The following is a 20,326-nucleotide window of genomic DNA, read 5'->3' on the forward strand; positions in this document are numbered from 1 at the left end:
TGAGACCTGCCGTACTGACGCACAATGTCCTAACCACCCGCCCACACAACCTTATCTGATATTGGACATCTTTCGTATTCTTTTATTAATTCTACATTTCCGTTCCTTTTTTCCTTTTTTTTCTTCCTTATTTTTCAAATCGATGAAAATAAGTAAATGTTTTGAACTTATTTTTCAAATTGATGAACATTTCTGTGAACTTGATTTTTCAAATTGATGAGCTTTTTTAAAAGAAAATTTGAACTTTTAAAAAAAATTGAACTTTTTGAACAAAAATTGAACTTTTTTTCATTTTTCAATGAATTTTTTCACATCGATGAACTTTTTTCAAAAGGCATGAACTTTTTGAGAAAATCAGTGAACTTTATTCAAAATTTATGAACTTTTTTCAAAATTGATGAACTTTTTTTAAAAATTGATGAACTGTTTTCAATTCGACGAACATTTTTCCAAAATTGATGAACTTTTTAAATTTTTTTGAATTTTCTGTAAAATTTGATGAACTATTTTCAAAACCGAATATATATTTTTTAAGGACGATTACCTTTTTCAAAATCGATGAACTATTTTTCAAAATTGATGAACTGTTTTCAATTCAACAAACATTTTTCCAAAATTGATGAACTTTTTTCTAAATCAATGAACTTTTTAAAAAAATTGAATTTTCTGTAAAATTGATGAACTTTTTTCAAAATTGAATATATTTTTTTTAAACGATGACCTTTTTCAAAATCGATGAACTATTTTTCAAAATTGATGAAATTTTTCCAAGTTTGTTAACTTTTTCCAAATTCATGGAAATTCTTTGAATTCGTTAAATTCGTGGTTTGTTTTGAAATCTGCGAACTTTCAAATTTTCTTCACACTTTTTTTTTCAACAATCAGGTTTTTCCTAATTTATATATACGGTAAAAGCGTGGCTGTATTTACTTATTAAATAGGTTGCGCCCTTATGTACCACCAGAGCCTATTTACTGTAGCGGTTTGGCAACATGCGGCGGAGGTCGACGGCGTTAGTTCGAATCCTCATGGGAGCTTTACATTTTTGCGGTTTTTTGCGCTATTTAATGAATTTCCGGTGTGCTGCCTGTACTGGAATGGGCCAACTTCGAAAACCGGGCCAACCATGGATTGAACCTGCAGGCGCCAAGTTGCCTAATTGGCGCTGAAGGCGCGCCCAAATCCTATGTGGCACCCTTTGCGCCCGATACAGCTATTTCCACAATCGGGCGCACACCCCTCCCTTCGTTCGCTACTAACGGGCCGGCCCATCACAATGTTGGCTATACGTTTTTATAGCGCAAAAAAGAGCGCTCTCGAGGGATAGTCGAACCCCCGACATATCGCTAGGTGAGACGACTCAACAACCACCGCCCCACCAAGCTTGATGTGATAACATACATCGTTTCTATCCTTTCTTCTTTCATCTTTTCTTTTTCCCTTTTCTTAAATTCGAGAAATCACTTTTTTCCGGAAAAATGGATGAACTTTTTGTTTACAAATTCAATGAACTTTTTCCATAATCGATGAACTTTTTTCAAATCTGGCGAACTTTTATTCAACTTCGATGAACTTTTTCTGAATCCGATGAACTTTTTTTCAAATTCGATGAACTTTTCTTCAAAATCGATGAAATTGTTTTTCATATTTGATGAACTTTTTTTAAATTCGATGAACTTTTTTCAAATTCGATGAACTTTTGTTCGTATTCGACGATTTTTTTTCAAAATTGATGAACTTTTTTGCAAATTCGATGAATTTTTTTCGAATTCGATGAACTTTTTCCTAAGAACAAGAGTATGCACTGTAGAAAACCGGTTGGTCTTTTTTCCTAAGAGAAATCATGACATAAGGTAGCAATTCTGGGAAAGAGAAAAAAACAAGCGATCGAGCGTGCTGTGTGAGCCAGCGGTCGAGCGATCGAGTGGGCGGCTAGCGAGCGAGCGAGAGCCAGCGCGCGTTGCCGGGCCAAGCCCATGCAAGCGACGCAGCGGGCCCTAGGTTCGCTAGCGGGCACTGAAGGCGCTGGCGAGGAGCTCTCGCGGACTAGGGGCTCCCCAGAAATGATCAGTTTTCTCCAACGAATAGAAGAAATCATCCGGCCTTCTTGCGCCCACGAATACCAGCCCATAACTTGGGGAGCGCCCATAAGCGCCGGCCATGATTTCCCTCCAGAAAAACGCCGGCCATGATTTCCCTAAAAAAAACCGCCGGCCATGATTTCCCACAAAAAAAAAAGCCAGACATGATTTTATTTGAGTGGAGGCCAGCCCACAAGCCCAGAAGCGCTGGCCATGAAATAGATTGGATTCAGTAAACTGCAAGCGGGCCGTACCATGGCCTAACGGGCTTACAGCCCACCGGGCATTAACCACGGCAACTACCCAAAACCAACCGCAGTTAAGGAAGGAAAAAATGCTACGGGGCAGGAAGTAGCTCAGCCCCCCGGAGTGGACTGGCCGGAGCGAACGGGAGCAGGATGGAGTGGACGACGGTGGAGACGGTGGACGGGGCCAAGCTGAGCATGCGGCTCTTCAAGCCGGCGGCGTCGGTGGAGGACGCGGAGGACGTGGCGGTGGTGCTCGTGCACCCCTACACGATCCTTGGCGGCGTGCAGGGCCTGCTGCGCGACATGGCCCAGGGCCTCGCAGAGCAGGGCCACCGCGCCGTCACCTTCGACATGCGCGGCGCCGGGCGCTCCACCGGCCGCGCTTCGCTCACGGGCTCCAGTGAGGTCGGGGACGTCGTCGCCGTCTGCCGCTGGGTCGCCGACACCCTCAAGCCACACGTCGTACTCCTCGTTGGCTCCTCCACCGGTAGGTTAACTCCGGTGATGCCCTTCTTTGTTTCTCGCTCCTCTCAGTACGTGTTTGGTTTGCCTTGTTGTGAGATTCAGCGAACATTACTGCAGGATGCTGCTAACGCGCGCGCGCGCACACACACACACACACTTATAAGGACATGCTTGCATAACCAAATTAAACATCCACTTACATAGGTGGCTACTACAACCATGGCATTTGCACACACCAAAGTAAACTATTACATGCATAATTACATAGGTGGCTACTACACACATGACATTTCCACACATCAATAAAGTACACTATATATTACATACATGATTAACTAGCATAAACGATCATCTGATTATCATCTACTTCTTGTGACGCTTGCTCTGCTTGTGGCTCGATCCGGGCTCGTCGATTTGGGTAACGAGGCACTTTCTCATGTCAACGATCCGCCTGTGCATCTCGTAGCATGTGTACACGCTCTTGGCCATGAACTTGAGGTGAGGTTCATCCAGTTGCCGCATCCAGGCCCTGTGCCAGGATAGGGGACTTGTTCTCTGGGCATCCTGCTTCATCTTTTCGTAGTAGGGGTCGATGATGGCCGAGGCGAGTTCGACCAGGGAGTCCTTCTTCATGCTGCCCTAGACCCTGTAGTGGTCACGGATTTCGACAAGGTTCTTGCAGGCCAAGCCCGTAACACTGAGCGCATTTACATCGTCTTTGGTTTCCACCATGGCTAACTTGTAGTCGGTGCTGTTGACAAACCTGTTGAAACGGTCTCAAGGCTCTGTGGCCATGTAGTAGTGGTAGATGAGGACATGATGGCGCACGCACAACTAGGCGACGGCAACCTTCTGATCTATGCTGGGACGACCGGCGGTGTACTGGAGGTCGATACCGACCACCTTGTACTTGTCTCCAGCAAGCAACTGCTCAACGTTGTTGATGTAGTCGTCCACCACAGCCGGGTCGATGGTGTACACCATCGAGAGATCCGTCTCCCTCGCGTGGGTCTCCACTCTATGCTCGCCGAACTCCATTGGAGCGCCGCTGGACATCCCCTCTCTATGTGTCGTCGTGGGTGTGCTTGTTGTGTTGTGGGGCGCGATCGAAAGGTTGAAGAGACTAAGGTTATAATGGCCGCGGAATTAAAGGGGAAGCCGGACGGCTAGGAATATCGGCAGGCCCTGATGGCAGTTCTAATTTACAGCGCGTAACTCCATCGTGTCGCACGTAACTGCATCGCGTGGCAACGCGCGCGGCGCAACCGCATGCATATGGGCCCCCTGACGTGATCGTGTGCACGCCCAACCGCTGGCAGAGCGCGCGCGGAGGGACGCGAGCAGAGCGCTCCGCGGTCGCCGTAACGGCGAGCAACCATATATATATATATATATATATATATATATATATATATATATATATATATATATATATATATATATATATATATATATATATATATATATATATGCATATGGCAGTTGAACGCGCAAGGAAAATTTGTCCACACGCCGAGCGCGCCGACGGACGCGAGTAGAGCGCGCCAACGGACACGAGCAGAGCGCACCGCGGCGCCTAACGGCGAGCACAGCGCGCTGCGGCGCCTAACGGCGAGCAGAGCTTGCCGAGGGACGTGAGCAGAGGCCGGCACAGTGATACGTGGCGAATAAGACGAACTATGCGAGCGATGTCGGAGACATCAAGCACGAATCAGATTAGAGTTGCGTGTGTGATATGTGGCATACAGTTGATCCATCCGAGCTGTTTGTGATGCAATAAGCCGTGTGTGTTACGGGCAAACGCTTGCTGGTATATAACCTTAAATTTAACCAAAAAAGTGTTAATGCATGTTACAAAAATTGTGTAGCTGGAAACTATGTTCAAATACGACTCCAACAATATAATCTTTGGCGACATGCATTCGTATTTTATTAGTTAAATCCTACTTATAAACCAGGATGGGGGTATAGTAGGTAATTAAATCATAAACTTTTTTTGTATTAACCGTATGTGTACGGGTCCTTTCATCCTCCTCTCGCGCGTCTTGTCACCCCGCTGCCGCAGACGGCTTACAGCGCAAGCTTGCGCAGCGCGCGGGGGCGTTCTTTTGGCCAAATGGTGGCGCCAATGAATCGTCGGTGAGCCCGTTCCCGCGCAACCTCACAGGTTTCCGCGCAAGCTTCCCGCCCGACTCGGTAAAATCCCCCAAAATCCCAATGCTTACCGGCCTGCTATAAAAACCCTCACGGCGGGCGAGTCCTGCTTCGCATATTCCCCTCCCTCTCTGTAGCTTATCTCATCTGCTTCTCCCACAATCGTCAATGGCACCGGTCCGTCGTCGTCGCTCAGCCACTCTGTTGTCATCAAAGGACAGCTCCAGTTGGGAGGCTACACCGCGGCGGCGGCGCAGTCCCCGACGTAGTGTAGTGCGCGTGGCGACCCTGTTGGGTGTGCGCGGAACACCCACCACACGCTCCGCCGCCGCTGCCCGTCGTGAGCTATTGCCGGCCGCCGTTGCCGCCACACCACCGTCGAAAGCCAGGGCCATCTCCCGCTCCGCCGCCGCGGCCCGAAGGCGGGAGGTGGCCGTCGTGGCCGCCACCCCACTGCCGGCCACCGTGGCCATCACCCGCTCCGCCACCGCGGCCCGAAGGCGGGAGGTCGTGGTCGTGGCCGCCACCCCATCGTCGGCCGCCGTGGCCGCCCACTACTGTAGGATGCAGCTAACGCGACACTACGATCAGAGACCCTTCGAGAAACTGTGTGCGATGCCATAATCGCAAACGGTGCTGTATGAAAACCGTCAGAAATGTGTAAAACGTTTGCGATGACGGATGCATCAAACACGGTTCGGGTTTTAGTTGCGTGTGCAATGAAGGGCATACGGTTTAGTTCAATGAACTGTTTGCGATGAGGAGGAACAAAAGAAACGGGCAGCCAGATGGAGGCGTGTGCGATACACGGCATACGGTTCACTCGGATGAACTGTTTGTGATTAGGCTACACAAAAGAAACGGTCAGCCAGATCAAAGGTGTGTGCGATGTACAACATACGGTTCACTCGGATGAACTGTTTGTGATTAGGCAAGAGAACAAAAATGGTTCAATATAACAAGATGTGTGTGATACGCGGCAAACAGGTTTGTAATCAGATATGTGTGCGAAGACCGATAATAACACAGACGATTGCTTCTAATAAGACGTATGTGATATGCTCTGTCTACACAACATCTATTGGCCATTGTGGGACGGGCGGTCATCCGGATACGCCATAAGGATGCGAAGAGGCATTCCTATCAGCAAGGACTAGCTGTTCCACCAGTAGCTTATGTAAGAAAACTATCAAGTTAAGTGTGCTCAGGCTGGAGCAGCCATCGGATGGGTGACTGGATGGGAAGTTGTGTTGATGTTAAATTAGGTGATGGGATGGGTCATTTCGGTCAAATGACCGAAATGCCCCATTCCCTCAGCTAATTTAACCTCAAGGTCCTTTTTTTAACACATGTTAAAGAAGGTCTACCGCATTACTTTTTGACAATGTGCGATACGTGGCATACTGTTGATCCATCCGACTTATTTGTGTTGGAATAGGCCATGTGTGTTGTGGGCAAACGCTTACTAGTATTCAACCATTTGGGATTGATGAATTCACCACCGACGGGATCCCTAGTGTGGTCCGTGTTCATCTGATCATCATCTACTTCTTGTGCTAGCTCGATGCTAAGTTTCCATTAATTGATGGCGTTTTATGAACACGCCACCGTTTCCCACCATTTCCTCACCTGTTTCCTGCCACCCTGCTACATTGTGCATAGGGGGCGCGCGACGCACGGAGGCGACAAGCGCAGCCTGTAGCACATCCACCTTTTCCAAGCGTGCCAACCCACCAAAGCGCTGCCTCTGCCATCAACCTCGTCGACGAGGAAAATGAGCAGGCGCCATGGCCCGTCGAGGCCGAGGCGTTCCCCGGCAACGCGATGGACGACGCTGTGATGCGCGTCATCACCAGGGTTGAGCAGACGTTTGGCGCATGGCGCTTGAGCGCCGCGGATCAAGATAGGCATGTTAGCACCGACAGGCTGCAGCTCGCCGCACAACATGATCGATGGCGTGCCACAGAGCAAGCTAGGCGCGTACGCGCCGATAGGCTGCGGCTCGCTGCACGGCGAGACCGTTGGAGCGCCACAGAGCGAGAGGCGCGGCGCGCCGCACAACAAAAGCGGATCCATCGACGCTTGCCTGCTATCGACACGGCGTCGCAGCTGGGTACACGTCCCATCAGTACCCTCATTCCTCGCTAGGAGTGGGTAGAGGCCCTCAGCGCCGTACTTGCACCAGATGCCGGCCACGCCGTACTTGCACCGGACGCCCACCGCGCCGTTCGCATGGGTGCTGCCGTTCGCCTTGTCCGCGGCCCGCTGGATGCCAATGCGCTGGTCCGTAGTCAAGAGCTACCCTAGGCAAGGGCTGCTGGTCATGGTCTCATGGACTCGTTTTATTTTAAAAAGTTGTTTCGACGTGGATAGCTTTGTAGTCACAGCAATCATAGTATTGCTCTGTTTATTGCTCTGTTTCAATGTGTGTACTCTATTTTCCATTCTTATATGTTATGTTTCAATGTGTGTATATACGCTTTTCATTCTGTATATGCGGATGATAACAGTAGATTCAAATTAGTATGCAAAAACAGATATAAAATGAAATTCATAATATATATATATATTAACTGTTCATTAGATCATCACAGAATATATATATATATACACTATTCTGATCACGGGATCAGAGTAATATTCTGATCACAACCTGAATTGCTTGAGTAACGCGCCTGGACTTCCCTCTATACGAACCCGACCTTCGGGCTATCTTCGCAACCGTGGCTTCCCCCGCAAATTATTTTGTTTAGTCGTGTTCTATATGATGTTAGTGTAATCTAGAAAAGTTTTTTAGCAACTAAATACATGTTTTAAATAGGAATCTCGCTCGTTGGCGGATTTTGCTCTCGGGTCATGATGAAATTGCGTTTTTTGCAATTTTACTGCCTGAGTTGTTCGACCTGAACTTCTCTCAGTGCTAGGTTGAACTTCCGCCAACATTGCCCAAATGGGGCTTGCGATATACCGTTGGAAAGCTATGGACACCAGTATCATGAGCCAAGTTAAACTTTTGGCAAAATGTAAGCGGTTTAAGAGCAGTTTTAAAAACCGTTTTTTCTTCACACAAAAAACGTGAATCGTATTTTCGATCGCATTTCTAAACCGTCTATCGGAATGAGGCAAATAATATGGCGTTGGAAAGCTACTGCAAAACCACTCCTTCCACATGCTGAAAGTTTTCTCTAATTCCCTATAGATAAAGAGTAATTTGGAAAATCGTAGAATTTCGCAAACTGAACACCCGAGTTCATATTTTCGATGTCATTTCTAAACGGCTAATTGAATTGAGGCAAATAATATGGCGTTGAAAAGCTTATGAAAATGCGCTACTTTTTCATGTTAAAAGTTTTTTCTAATTTTGACTGGTTTAAAAGTAATTTAGAAAACAATACAAGTTCCACCCAATTCGTTTTTTTGAGCTAAATTTTTAATTGTACGTCCGAATGCAGCAAATGATATGGCGTTGGAAAGCTTGAACAAATGCGAAACTTTTTTGTATATATTGTTTGTACCAATTCCTTACGGTTTTAAGTCAATTTTGAGAATGGCTAAACACGTATTTTCCCCGTAATTTCTACAAACTTTATTGGAATGAGGCAAATAATATATCGCAGAAAAGCTACGGAAAATGCGAAACATTTACATGTTGATGGTTTTCTCTGATTCCTAGCCGTTTTCATTTAATTTCAAAAACGGCGAGATCATTCGTTCTGCCTTTATCGCGGAACAGATTCTTCGAAAATGCACCGCGTGAAGAACCTGAACTTCTCGGCGCGTGTACCTGAACTTCACTCTGTTTTTTCACGTCCTTTTGTTGCTCGTAGCTCTTCATCCACTGCTCGTAGCTCTCCATCCGCTCACCAGAATTGAGCAAGTGATATACCGATGGAAAGCTGCTGTAAACACGCAACTTTACCGTGTTGATCATTTTTTCATACTCGCGACGATTTTAAAAGTTTTTCATCTAAAATTCATTTAGTGTAGTTGGTTAACTTCCTGCTGTTTTCACGTTGAACTTCTGTAACATATTTTCTTTTGTAATTTTGTCATCCATTTCTTCAGTGTTACACAAATGATATTATTTTTGTACATACCTCTTTCACAATAATTTTTTTAATTTTCTACGACCGAGGACTTGAACTATAACAACAAAACTTTTAGTCTTTGCTTTTTTATTCTTTTTGTAATACAAAATGCACACCGTGTAGTACGTGAACTTCTCGCAGTTATCAATCTAAACTTCTCTCGGTTTACGTGAAAATATCTTAGTTTTTAATGAATATTAATCTGAATTTATTAATCCATTTTTATGAATTTTGAAGCGCTCTATTTTTTAAAGTTGAACTTCTTATTATTTTATTTTTGAAATTCTTGTTTCCACTCTTTAATAACGAGGAAAATATGAGTTTTCTATAATCATCGAACTTCTCCATCTTTTTAATATGGAATTCCTGTTTTTTTCTTAATCTTTTTTATGAAATTTTGAAGCGCTCTATTTTGAAAAGTTGAACTTCTTGTTATTTAATTTTTGAACTTCTTGTTTGCATTCTTTAATAACGAGGAAAATCTAAGTTTTCTATAATCATCGAACTTCTCCATCTTTTTAATCTGGACTTCCTGGTTTTATTTCTTTTAGTAACGGAAAAATCCTACTTTCTGATAGACAACGAGCCGCTCCGTTTTTAAATTTGAACTTCTAGGTTTATTTGAACAGAGAAAATCTGTTTTATAAAATTGTTTGAGATGTTTTTTAATGACTTTCTTTGGGTTTTTAACAAGCATTGAACTTCTTCGTATTTTCAATTTGAACTTCTTAGTTTAGATATTTGTTTTTTCAACTTGATCATCTTGGTTTTGTACTAAAAATTGAACTTCTTAGTTATTTAAATTCGAACCTCTAGGTTTTTATATAACCCATTTATTATTAAAAAATAGAACTTCTTGGTTTGACGTTGGGTTTTTTGTTTTTTGAACTTGTAAATCCTAGGTTTTAATATATTTTGAACTTCAGTGTTATTTTAATTTGAAATTCACATTTTTATTTTCGAGTAAAGATTTATTTTTTGATTTTCAAACAAACATTGATTTTGCGTTTTCTTTTCAATTTGAACTTCATGGTTGATTCTCTAATAACAACGTATATATGGATTTTTGAAAAAGGTAAATCCTAGTTTTTTAAATAAACAACGAAGCACTAAGTTGTTTTAGTTTAAAACTTCTAGTTTTTTAAAACGGGTAAAATCATTTTAATTGTTTTTAGTTGTCCCTTTATTTTAATTTGAACTTCTTCATTTTTATTCTTTAGCAACTAGAAAAGACCTAAGTTTTTAATATAATTTTGAACTTCTTTCTTATTTTAATTTGAACTTCTTAGTCTTATTCTTATAAAAAAATATGCTTTTAGTCAAGCATCAAACATTTTCTAAATTGAACTTCATACTTTTATTTTTCTATGAACAGAGAGAATTTGAGTTTTCCTTATACATAGAACTACTCCTTTATTTTAATTTTAACTTCTTCATTTTTATTCTTTAGTAACAAGGAAAATCTGAGCTTTTTTTAAAAAATATCAAACTTCTCTATTTTTTTCATTTGGACTTCTTGGTTTATTTCTTTTAGTAACAGAAATATCCTATTGTTGTAATAAATATTGGACCGTCCGTCATTTAAATTTGAACTTCTAGATTTTTTTTAATTTTAGAAACGATGAAAGTCCTTTTATTTTAACTTCTCTATTTTCTAATATAAAAAATTCCAGTTTTTTTAGAAACGATGAAATATCCGCTTCTAAGTGTTCTTTTATTTTTCAACTGCTATATTCTTTTTGTTTTGAACTTCCTATGATCTTTTTGCAGCGGATTGAGATTTTACGACTTATATACATTGAACTACTCGTTTTTTAGTTTGAACTTCTTAATTCCATTCTTTAATTACGAGGAAATGTCAATTTTGTATAATCATCGAACTGATCCTCTTTTTTTATTTTGACTTCTTTGGTTTTGTTTCTTTTTGTAACGGAAAAATCGTATTTTTTTAATAAACATCGAGCATTTTTTAAATTTTAACTTCAAGGTTTTTGTAAAAAAACTATGAAAATCCCTTTTTTATTGTATCAAACTAAAACAAAAATTCTAGCAAACTAAAAATGCACACATAACAATTGAAACACCACCGACGACAACTTGCAATTTTTTTTATGAATCCCTTGGTGTTTCTTTTTTGTGCAACCATTTTTTATTGAACTTCTCTGGGATGCGATCCTGCAGTTTTTAAAAAGAAAATTATAAGTGAATTCCGTCTCGTTACGTTGTCAAACAAATCGTCAAAGGAACAATTTTTAATGATGCTTTTGTGTTCTTGTTTTTTCTGATCTTTGACTTCGCATTCTATATGTCAGAACAGTTGTAACTATTGTCTGCTGATTTATTTTCCACCATGTATATTTTCTAAATCTAAAATCATATTGGTCAACATGGCCGTAAATCAACTTTTTTGGGCCCAACTTATCTCTTCTCACCCATGGACCAGCTTAAATCACTTCTCCTTTTGTCCACTATCTCGCTGGCTGCATCTTCTTAAATTACATGCACAAACACGCACACGCCTCTGTTTTGAAGCTAGCGATTGCTACACACATAGGGTGATTAAGGCCACTATTTTGTCTCCACGTAAACATGAGATTTTTTGCCTAGTTTACTGCGAGTCCGTTCCATCAGAAAGCACACCATATTGTTAAGTAACGGAGGAGTTCGGGGTACGCCTCTTTACTGTACGCTTAGTAGGAATTTGGGGGAATGAACTCAGCAGTTCAGTTTGATGCATGGCGGCCGGTTCGAGGGAAGCTTCGCTGCCGTAGGGATGGTGCGTGAGACCAAAGAGAGCATGGCTACAGCTTGAGTACAGGGCGTTGCGGGATAGCTTATTCCCAGCAGTAGCAGGGGCAAGCGGCGACACGAGGCAGACAGTTTCCCACGGAGAAAAGCAGAGGACGGGAGGTGCACTGCGTCCCGTGGCGGCAACAAAGCGCAGGAGCCGAGCCGTGCACAGACGGTGCTGAATCGATTTGCGTTGGAGGTGCTGACCGCCGTCGACGAAGACGAACGCGTGCGAGGTGGCGTCAGTCGCGTTGGTGCAGTTAACTGCTGATTGTCCAACCACTGATCTGTTCGAAGTTCACACCGCTCCCAACCTGTAGTAGAACACAAAGAGAATCATGGCTGCATGAACTTGGATGAGAGAGGAGCACATGGAGTGGTGGCTCTCGCCGGCGGCGTCGGGGCGTGGACACCAGTGGAGTGGATCGGACGGGGAGCACCTTAGGAGGAGGGAGGTAGCGTGCACCAGCGAGGTTTGCTGGGAGATGGGGGGTCCTGGTCACGTGCAGCCGAGCCAGGGGATGCGGTCGCCGGCGGCGGTCCGGTGGTGGGTGCGTGGTGGGGATGGAGGGTGGCGGTGGGAGGCGATCTGGGGATGGAGAGAGGTGCGCCGGGGCCGGGGCGACGGCCGCGAGAGGCGCGTCGGGGGATGGGCGCCGGCGGTGGGAGGCGTGCCGGAGCGACGACGACGAGAGGCGCGTCGGGGCTGGGAGGGCCGTCGGCGGGAGGCGCGCCAGAGCCAGGGGATGGAGGTGGGTTCGGGCGGAGCCTCGGAGCAGTGGGGGATTTTTAGATCGGGGTGGGGGAGGTTAGGGACAGACCGACACTTTGTTTTCTCTGGATCTCGGGAACACCCCATCGCCTCCTATATAGGGCCCCGTGATCCAAATAACTATTTTAATCCTAAGATTAGAATATATATATAATATCATCATATATACGTGATGATACTTAACTGCTAGGTATAATGTATAAAATTGAAAATGAACAATATTAAAATTAATAATTCCTCCTGGGTCAGTATTCCGGCAGCCCCTCGCCAGCAGCTTCCTGGTGCGCGGCATCTTTCCAGTGCGGAGGCAGTACTCCGACTCCTCCGCCTCGCAGCGCTTGACGTATCGATCTGCCTCTTGCTGGCGGACGCGCGTGACTGATCTTGCCATTTCGTTGGGCGCCCACCGGAGCTCCTCGTCGGTGGCACGCTGGAGCTTATCGGCCCACCTCCACGCAGCGATGAGGCGCCCATCGCCTATGACCTTCCTCGCGAAGTACCCGTCTTCGTACACCTTCTCGGCACGACGACGCGCCCGCCCCCAAAGCTCCGCCGCCTCCTTTTTCCAGGCGGCATCATGGGCTTCACAGGCCGCCTGGTACCTAGCTTCCTCCTCCGCCATCTCCTTCTTGAACGCCACTTGTCTGGCTTTCTCAGCCGGCGGCAGCGACTTCCATAGACAAAGATTGTACTGGCCCTAAAACCAATCCAAAGTTGGGGGGTCCGGCGCAACCTCGCTAGGCGGCGCGTAGGGGTCCTCATCGCTGCTAATCGAGTGAGCGTCCTCGGGGGGGCGGCGACTCCTCGTCGGTGCGTGGGCAGACCGGCGACGCCATGGCAGAGATTTGAAAGAGAGAGAGAGAGAGAGAGAGAGAGAGAGAGAGAGAGAGAGAGGATGTATATGAGAATGCAGGCGGGACGACGTGAGCAAGGTAGTATTTATTGGCGGCCGGAATATAGATCGACGAGGACAGTACACACGCTGGTCGCCGGAATTTACGAGTATTGTAGTTTGAATTACACACAATTCCCGCAGCAAATCCGTGTGTGAACATAATAGCTGACGGTTTCCAATACAGAACCGTGTCTGATTAATGACTCCCGCCAATTACCTACCAAACCCCGAACCACGAGATAGAGTGCCAATCGTGTGGGGGCCGGTTGTCTTGCCAGATCTTTACATTTTCTTTTTTGAACACCAGATATTTACATCGTCTGATGATTTTTAACTCGCACACAAGTACACAAAAATATGATTTTTCAAACCGTTTTGGTTAGGCGTTGCATGTAGATGTAGTTCAAATTTGAATAACGGTCATTAAATAGTTAGAAAATCACTTAAATGTCTTTAAAAGGTCAAATGACCCCTGAAAATTTCCAAATTTTCACATGACAGTTGTATTAGTGCACGTTAAACATAGGAAAAAATTGAAGGCCGTAAGACGAAGCTATCTCCTGTCCGTCAGCAAACATGCATTGTTCCCTCTCGGAACCATGAACCTTCTAGTGAGTTGCTCCGGTTTGTGAGGGGTGTGTGTACAAACTTTCGTCAAACAGGCCAATTTTTTTACCACATCATCTTGGTGGCATGACATTAAATCAAGCAAGGTTTCATGTTTTTCTGATCATTTTTTAATTTTTTGGAATTAAAATGCCATGGCATGCACTCCATGCATGTGCCCATGCCTTGACACCAATATGTTCGAAAATTCATTCGAATTTACTGCACATGGAATTAACTCGCACACAAGTACACAAAAATATGATTTTTCAAGCCGTTTTGGTTAGGCATTGCATGTAGATGTAGTTCAAATTTGAATTACGGTCATTAAATGGTTAGAAAATCACTTAAATGTCTTTAGAAGGTCAAATGACCTCTGAAATTTACCAAATTTTCACATGACAATTGTATTAGTGCACGTTAAACGTAGGAAAAAATTTGAAGACCGTAAGAGGAAGCTATCTCCCGTTCACCATCAAACATGCATTGTTCCCTCTTGGAACATTAACCTTCTAGGGAGTTGCTCCGGTTTGTGAGGGGCGTGTTTCCAAATGTTCGTCAAACATGCCAATTTCTATACCACATCATCTTGGTGGCATGACATTACATCAACCAAGGTTTAATGTGTTTTTGGTAATTTTCTATTTTTTTGAATTAAAATGCCATCTCACTCCATGCATACGTATGCATGTGTCCATGTCGTGAGACCAATATGTTTGAAAATTCCTTCTAATTTACTGCACATGGAATTAACTCGCACAAGTACACAGATATGATTTTTCAAACCGTTTTGGTTAGGCGTTGCATGTAGATGTAGTTCAAATTTGAATTACGATCATTAAATGGTTAGAAAATCACTTAAATGTCTTTAAAAGGTCAAATGACCCCTAGAATTTTCAAAAATTTCACATTACAGTTGTAGTAGTGCACGTTAGACGTTGAAAAAATTTCAAGGCCGTAAGAGGGAGCTATCTCCCGTTCGTCATCAAACATGCATTGTTCCCTCTCGGAACCACGAACCTTGTAGCGAGTTGCTCCAGTTTGTGAGGGGTGTGTGTCCAAACTTTCGTCAAACATGCCAATTTCTTTAGCACATCATCTTGGTGGCATGGCATTACATCAACCAAGGTTTCATGTGTTTCTGATTTTTGTTGGAATTAAAATGCCATGCCACTCCATGCATACGTATTCATGCATATGTGTCCATGTCGTGATACAAATATGTTTGAAAATTCCTTCTAGTTTAGTGCACATGGAATTAACTCGCACACAAGTACACAAATATGATTTTTCAAACCGTTTTGGTTACGCGTTGCATGTAGATGTAGTTCAAATTTGAATTATGGTCATTAAATGGCTAGAAAATCACTTAAATGTCTTTAAAAGGTCAAATGACCCCTAGAATTTTCAAAAAAATTACATTACAGTTGTAGTAGTGCACGTTAGACGTAGAAAAAAATTTGAAGGCCGTAAGAGGAAGCTATCTCCCATTCGTCATCAAACATGCATTGTTCCCTCTCGGAACCACGAGCCTTCTAGTGAGTTGCTCCGGTTTGTGAGGGGTGTGTGTCCAAACTTTGGTCAAACATGCCAAATTTTTTACCACATCATCTTGGTGCATGACATTACATCAACCAAGGTTTCATGTGTTTCTGATTTTTTTTATTTTTTGGAATTAAAATGCCATGTCACTCCATGCTTAATTGTGTCATAGCCGTTAGACCAATATGTTTGAAAATTCCTTCCAATTTACTGCAAATGGAATTAAATCGCACACAGGTACACGAAATATGAGTTTTCAAACCGTTATGGTTAGCTGTTGAATGTACATGAAGTTCAAATTTCAATTACGGTCATTAAATGGCTAGAAAATCACTTAAATGTCTTAGAAGGTCAAATGACCCCTGAAATTTTCCAAAATTTGACATGACAGTTGTATTAGTACTACAAAATTTCTCGTTCATTTAAAACACCATCCGTTGGCACTTTATTCCAAATTCATCTTTCACAGCTAATAAAAAATATCTACAACATCACACACAGTTGTTTTCTAGGAACCGTTTGCGATGAAAAATATCTGGGTCTATTTAAGTTTCCCTCCTTAAGCTTCACCGGCTCGTCTGCTCTAGTGCCGGCAACCCCCGAATCCACGAATCTTGAGGCCGTGGAAACGCTTCGTGAAGGCCCATACGATGGCCGCGTCCCTCCCCCGAGCGCCGCCGCCTACGCCGAGAGTGCCGCCGCATCCGCATTGAGCGCATCCGCTTCCGCCGAGAGGGCATCTGCGGCAGCCGACAGGGCAGCTGCAGCAGCCGAGACGGCTGTAGCTGCTGCTGCGATGGCGGTTGCAAACGCCGAGAGTGCTCGAGCTGCCGTCCATGCCGTTGATGGCGCCCTGGCCCGGGTCGAGGCCATCCACGCTAAGATCGAGGATGCACACGCCAAGATATTCAGGCCACCTCGGCCTCCAGCATGCAACCCACGTCTGAAAAGGTGGCGGTGGCCATGGAGCACCTGCTTCCTCATGAGGTCGCCGAGCGGGAGCTAGAGATGCAGGAGGCGGCGGAGATCGAGGAGCGCCGGGAGGAGGAGTTGCGCGTGGCTGAGGTCGAGGTAGAGAAGAGTCTGTCCGTCGAGGAATCGGCGGTGGAGTACCAACGCGACCAGTGGCACAACCACTACTACGAGTACTACAACCTTGAGGGCGGTGCCGAGGACGAGCACGAGGACGCGGTCGACTTCAGCAGGGGGACGCGGAGTCCACCAACGGCGGCATGTTGCCAAGACAAGTCATCGATGTCTCATCTCACACCGGCGATGCATAGGCCGGCGCGGCGGCGGATTTTTAATTATGCATACTTAGGCTTTATTTTTAATGCTGGTCTTTTGTTAGAGCAATGTTTAGGTCAACTAGCTCTGTGTAATTACTAAAATTGCTCGATTCAGTAACTGTGGTCTGTCTGCTGTACGCTCTTTTGTGTGCCCAAATTAGCAAGCGATGTTAAATTATGCAATGATGTACCGGGGGAAATTTCCACCAAAATTTTAATTACCAAACTCATCCGATGCGCGTAAAGTGGAAGAATCGTTTGCGATGCACACAATCGTTCAAAGTGAATGGTCCGGCGACACCGCGCGTGTTCAAAGTGAATGTGCCCATGCCTTGAGACTAAAATTTGAATTATCAAACTCATCCCATGCGCGTAAAGCAGAAGAATCGTTTGCGATGCACACAATCGTTCAAAGTGAATGGTCCGGCGGCACCGCGCGCAAAGTTTCCCTCCACATTTCCAAAATTTTGGCCTACCGCCAAAACATCTACCCCCGCCCCTTCCCCCTTCCCCACCCCCTTTTCTCCCTGACCAAGTCACATTTCCCCTGTTTCCTCCTTCCTTCCTTCCTTCCTTGCTAAGCTATAGCCGCTTCCTCACTCTCGTCGTCTCGCATCCTACCACCAGGGTCACCATGGTCTTCTTCAAAGACATCTCCAGCGGTTCCTCCTCCGGCGACTACTACTTCACCACCCGGGTATGCCTCTCTTCTCTCTCTCTCTCCGGCTATGACTTGGAATGAAGGATTTTTACCCGGAGGTCAATTTGAGTCGTTTCTTCCTCTTGTAGCTCCCTAAGACCATCAGTGGCAACGAATGGAGCGGGGTGGCTGGAGATCTATCTGCTCGTTGTCACCATCAATCTCCATGCGTGAAGCTACTTGCGTTTGATTCTGTGGACACTGGGTGGAAGTTTCTGGCATGTGCAGAGAAGGTTAGACCCTCTTCCGTTGTTACAAATCATTTGTTAGATGTGATTCAGACACTGTCACGGTCCCAACCCATTCATCCACACCTTCAACCAAACGCATCCTAAGACAGTGTCACCGTTTGTACCTAGTATCTTAAATTGTTGCCATCTCATCAACAGTGCCATTAGAAAATTATTCGGCACCGCTTCAGCAGTTTGTGCAGCCAACTTTGGTCCACACATCCGAGCAGCCAAGCAGTAAAATACTAAATCTTTATGGCACGAAGGAACTAGGCATTGGAGCAACTACGTGCTCCGGAGTCCGGGTCCCTGATTTTTTTCTGTTGCATCGGCTCGCCAGTTCAGGGCACCGGTGCGAGATGTAGCAACAGTTGTCTTTACACCAGTTTTGGCATACATAGTGGACGGCCTTAGTGCTATTAGTTCTATGTTACTAAATTTGTGCATGTACACACCTGTTAGTATCAATTTGCTGTCATGCAAACACTGCCGCTATGCTGTTGCAGTTATATTTACCTTCCTCATAAAATGTTCAATTTGTTATTTATTGTACACGAGTAAGAACTTGTAGCGTCGTTGTAGTTAATTATAGCTTCTGATGTTCCAGAATTTGGTTGTTGTCTCAGTACCAATTATTTCATTTGCACATTGATCTTTTTGAGAAGATATGTCATAATTAACATGTTTCTTCAGTTTTTCAAAATAAGCATTGGTGATTTTCTATGTTGCTATGAACCCATTTCCCCTACAATTGTTACTGATCTAGTTTTAAATATTATAGGATGAACGGAAGTGCTCTTACTTGGAGTGGGTTGATCAAGAGTGGCCACGGTCTTTGAAGATGTGCCTAACGAAGCTCTGGAGCATGTATGAGGAAGTGAACACAGCTAGGCTTAGAGAAAGTCTTGTCAACGCTGAAGCATATTTCAAGATGCGGGATAAAAAGTTGAAGGTGGAGAATGAGCTCAGATAAAAAAAGACTTTGCTAAGATGGTGTTGGCGAAGGAGGAGCCACTTTCCCAGTTGGCCCGTGCAAAATGGGTTCTTACTGAACTGAAAGCAGAGGTGGATAAGACGAGCCTGGATGATCTCGATTAGGGAAATGAATATATTGTTCTTATGAAGTTGAACTAGCTATGTGTTGTACTGTGCTATTTTCATGTAGCTACCGTACTTGATGTTATAATATATTTATGTGCCTAATATGAAATTGGCAAACCGCTGTTCGATATGAAATGTGAATTTGCGTAATAGTAGAATTATTAATTGTAAACTAATAAACCTACTAAATGTGTCATGGACCTTTGCAAACGGTTCTAGCAGTAAAAGCGGCTGCGATGGATAGCCCAATGCCACACAGTTTTCTTCATCAAATCGTGTGTGATATAGTTGATAAAAGCAAATAGTTAACCAAGGAAGACCGTGTGTGATAGTTACACCTTTCACACACGAGCCTACACATAAAACTATGTGGGATGTACGTCCGAACGGAAATGTTTTCCCTGGATTGACTGTGTGGGATGTACATAAGAACGGAAACGTATTCCTTGGATTGACTGTGTGTGATATACATACGAACGGAAATGTTTTCTGGGATTCACCGTGTGGGATGTACATACCTACGGAAATGATTTTCTCGGATTACCGTGTGGGATGTACATACCTACGGAAATGATTTCTGGGATTCACCGTGTGGGATGTACATACCTACGGAAAAGATTTCTGCGATTCACCATGTCGGATGTACATACCTACGGAAATGATTGGGTTTCGATGCCTCGCCCGGTCGCACACGGCCCCAGCCTGGGTCCCAGGAGGGCCTATCCCCGACGATTTCTGGGTCGTGTGGGAAGGACACCCTATCGCACACACTCACTTGGCGACGGTTCCAAATGCCGTCGCGGAAAGGGGTAAAAAACCGTTTGTTTAGGACCGACGCGCACCAGTGGCTAGCCCACCGTCAACCGCCGGGATCATCACCCGCTCCACCACCGCCGCTCGAAGGAGGGAGGCGGAGGTGGAGGCCCGCACGTGCGTCAGCGACCTTGCGCGCTACATCGAGTTCCTGCGGGAGGAGGAGGAGCGCCTCGTCGAGCACGCAAAGAGCCTTACTGCAGCCATGGTCGCAGCACACGCCAACGCAGAGGCGACGAATCAGGAGATCTACGAGCAGTCTTGCCACTTCAAGAGGGATCATCTGGAGCGGCAGTGGGCGTTCGAGCTGGCGAGCGTCGCTGAACGTGCAGCAGCGGCAAGCACCGTATTGCATTTCTCCAGCCCGTCAGTAGGATCCTCCTCCTCCTCTGCCTCTTACTGAGCACGCTCGGCAGAGGAGAGGCTGCCGGAAGTAGCACAAAGCCCCTCCGTGGTAGTAGTAGTATTTAGGGGCTATTTTGTTCAGTTCATCTGACTATAGATGTGTGGTCGAACTGTACAACGTACTTAGAATTAGCTAGTATATATAGT

The 20,326-nt window shown here is 44.8% G+C and overlaps 1 protein-coding gene and 1 long non-coding RNA gene across 2 annotated transcripts; one reads left to right on the forward strand and one right to left on the reverse strand.

Annotated features, from left to right (window-relative positions):
• Nucleotides 1-2,427: 2,427 nt before the first annotated feature.
• Nucleotides 2,428-11,373, forward strand: LOC109781984 (uncharacterized). The gene is made up of 2 exons (XM_073502085.1): nucleotides 2,428-2,862; nucleotides 11,349-11,373. The coding sequence occupies exons 1-2, from the start codon at nucleotides 2,480-2,482 to the stop codon at nucleotides 11,371-11,373; spliced, it is 408 nt and encodes a 135-aa protein (XP_073358186.1). The 5' UTR covers nucleotides 2,428-2,479.
• A 34-nt stretch (nucleotides 11,374-11,407) lies between these two features.
• LOC123494367 (uncharacterized) lies at nucleotides 11,408-12,570 on the reverse strand. Its single transcript, XR_006665543.2, has 2 exons — nucleotides 12,267-12,570; nucleotides 11,408-12,140 (listed from the first exon to the last, which is right to left on the reverse strand). It is a non-coding gene; the product is annotated as an uncharacterized lncRNA (long non-coding RNA).
• Between the last annotated feature and the right edge of the window lie 7,756 nt (nucleotides 12,571-20,326).

This window comes from Aegilops tauschii, chromosome 6 (assembly GCF_002575655.3).
Source record: "Aegilops tauschii subsp. strangulata cultivar AL8/78 chromosome 6, Aet v6.0, whole genome shotgun sequence".
Lineage (NCBI taxonomy): Eukaryota > Viridiplantae > Streptophyta > Magnoliopsida > Poales > Poaceae > Aegilops > Aegilops tauschii.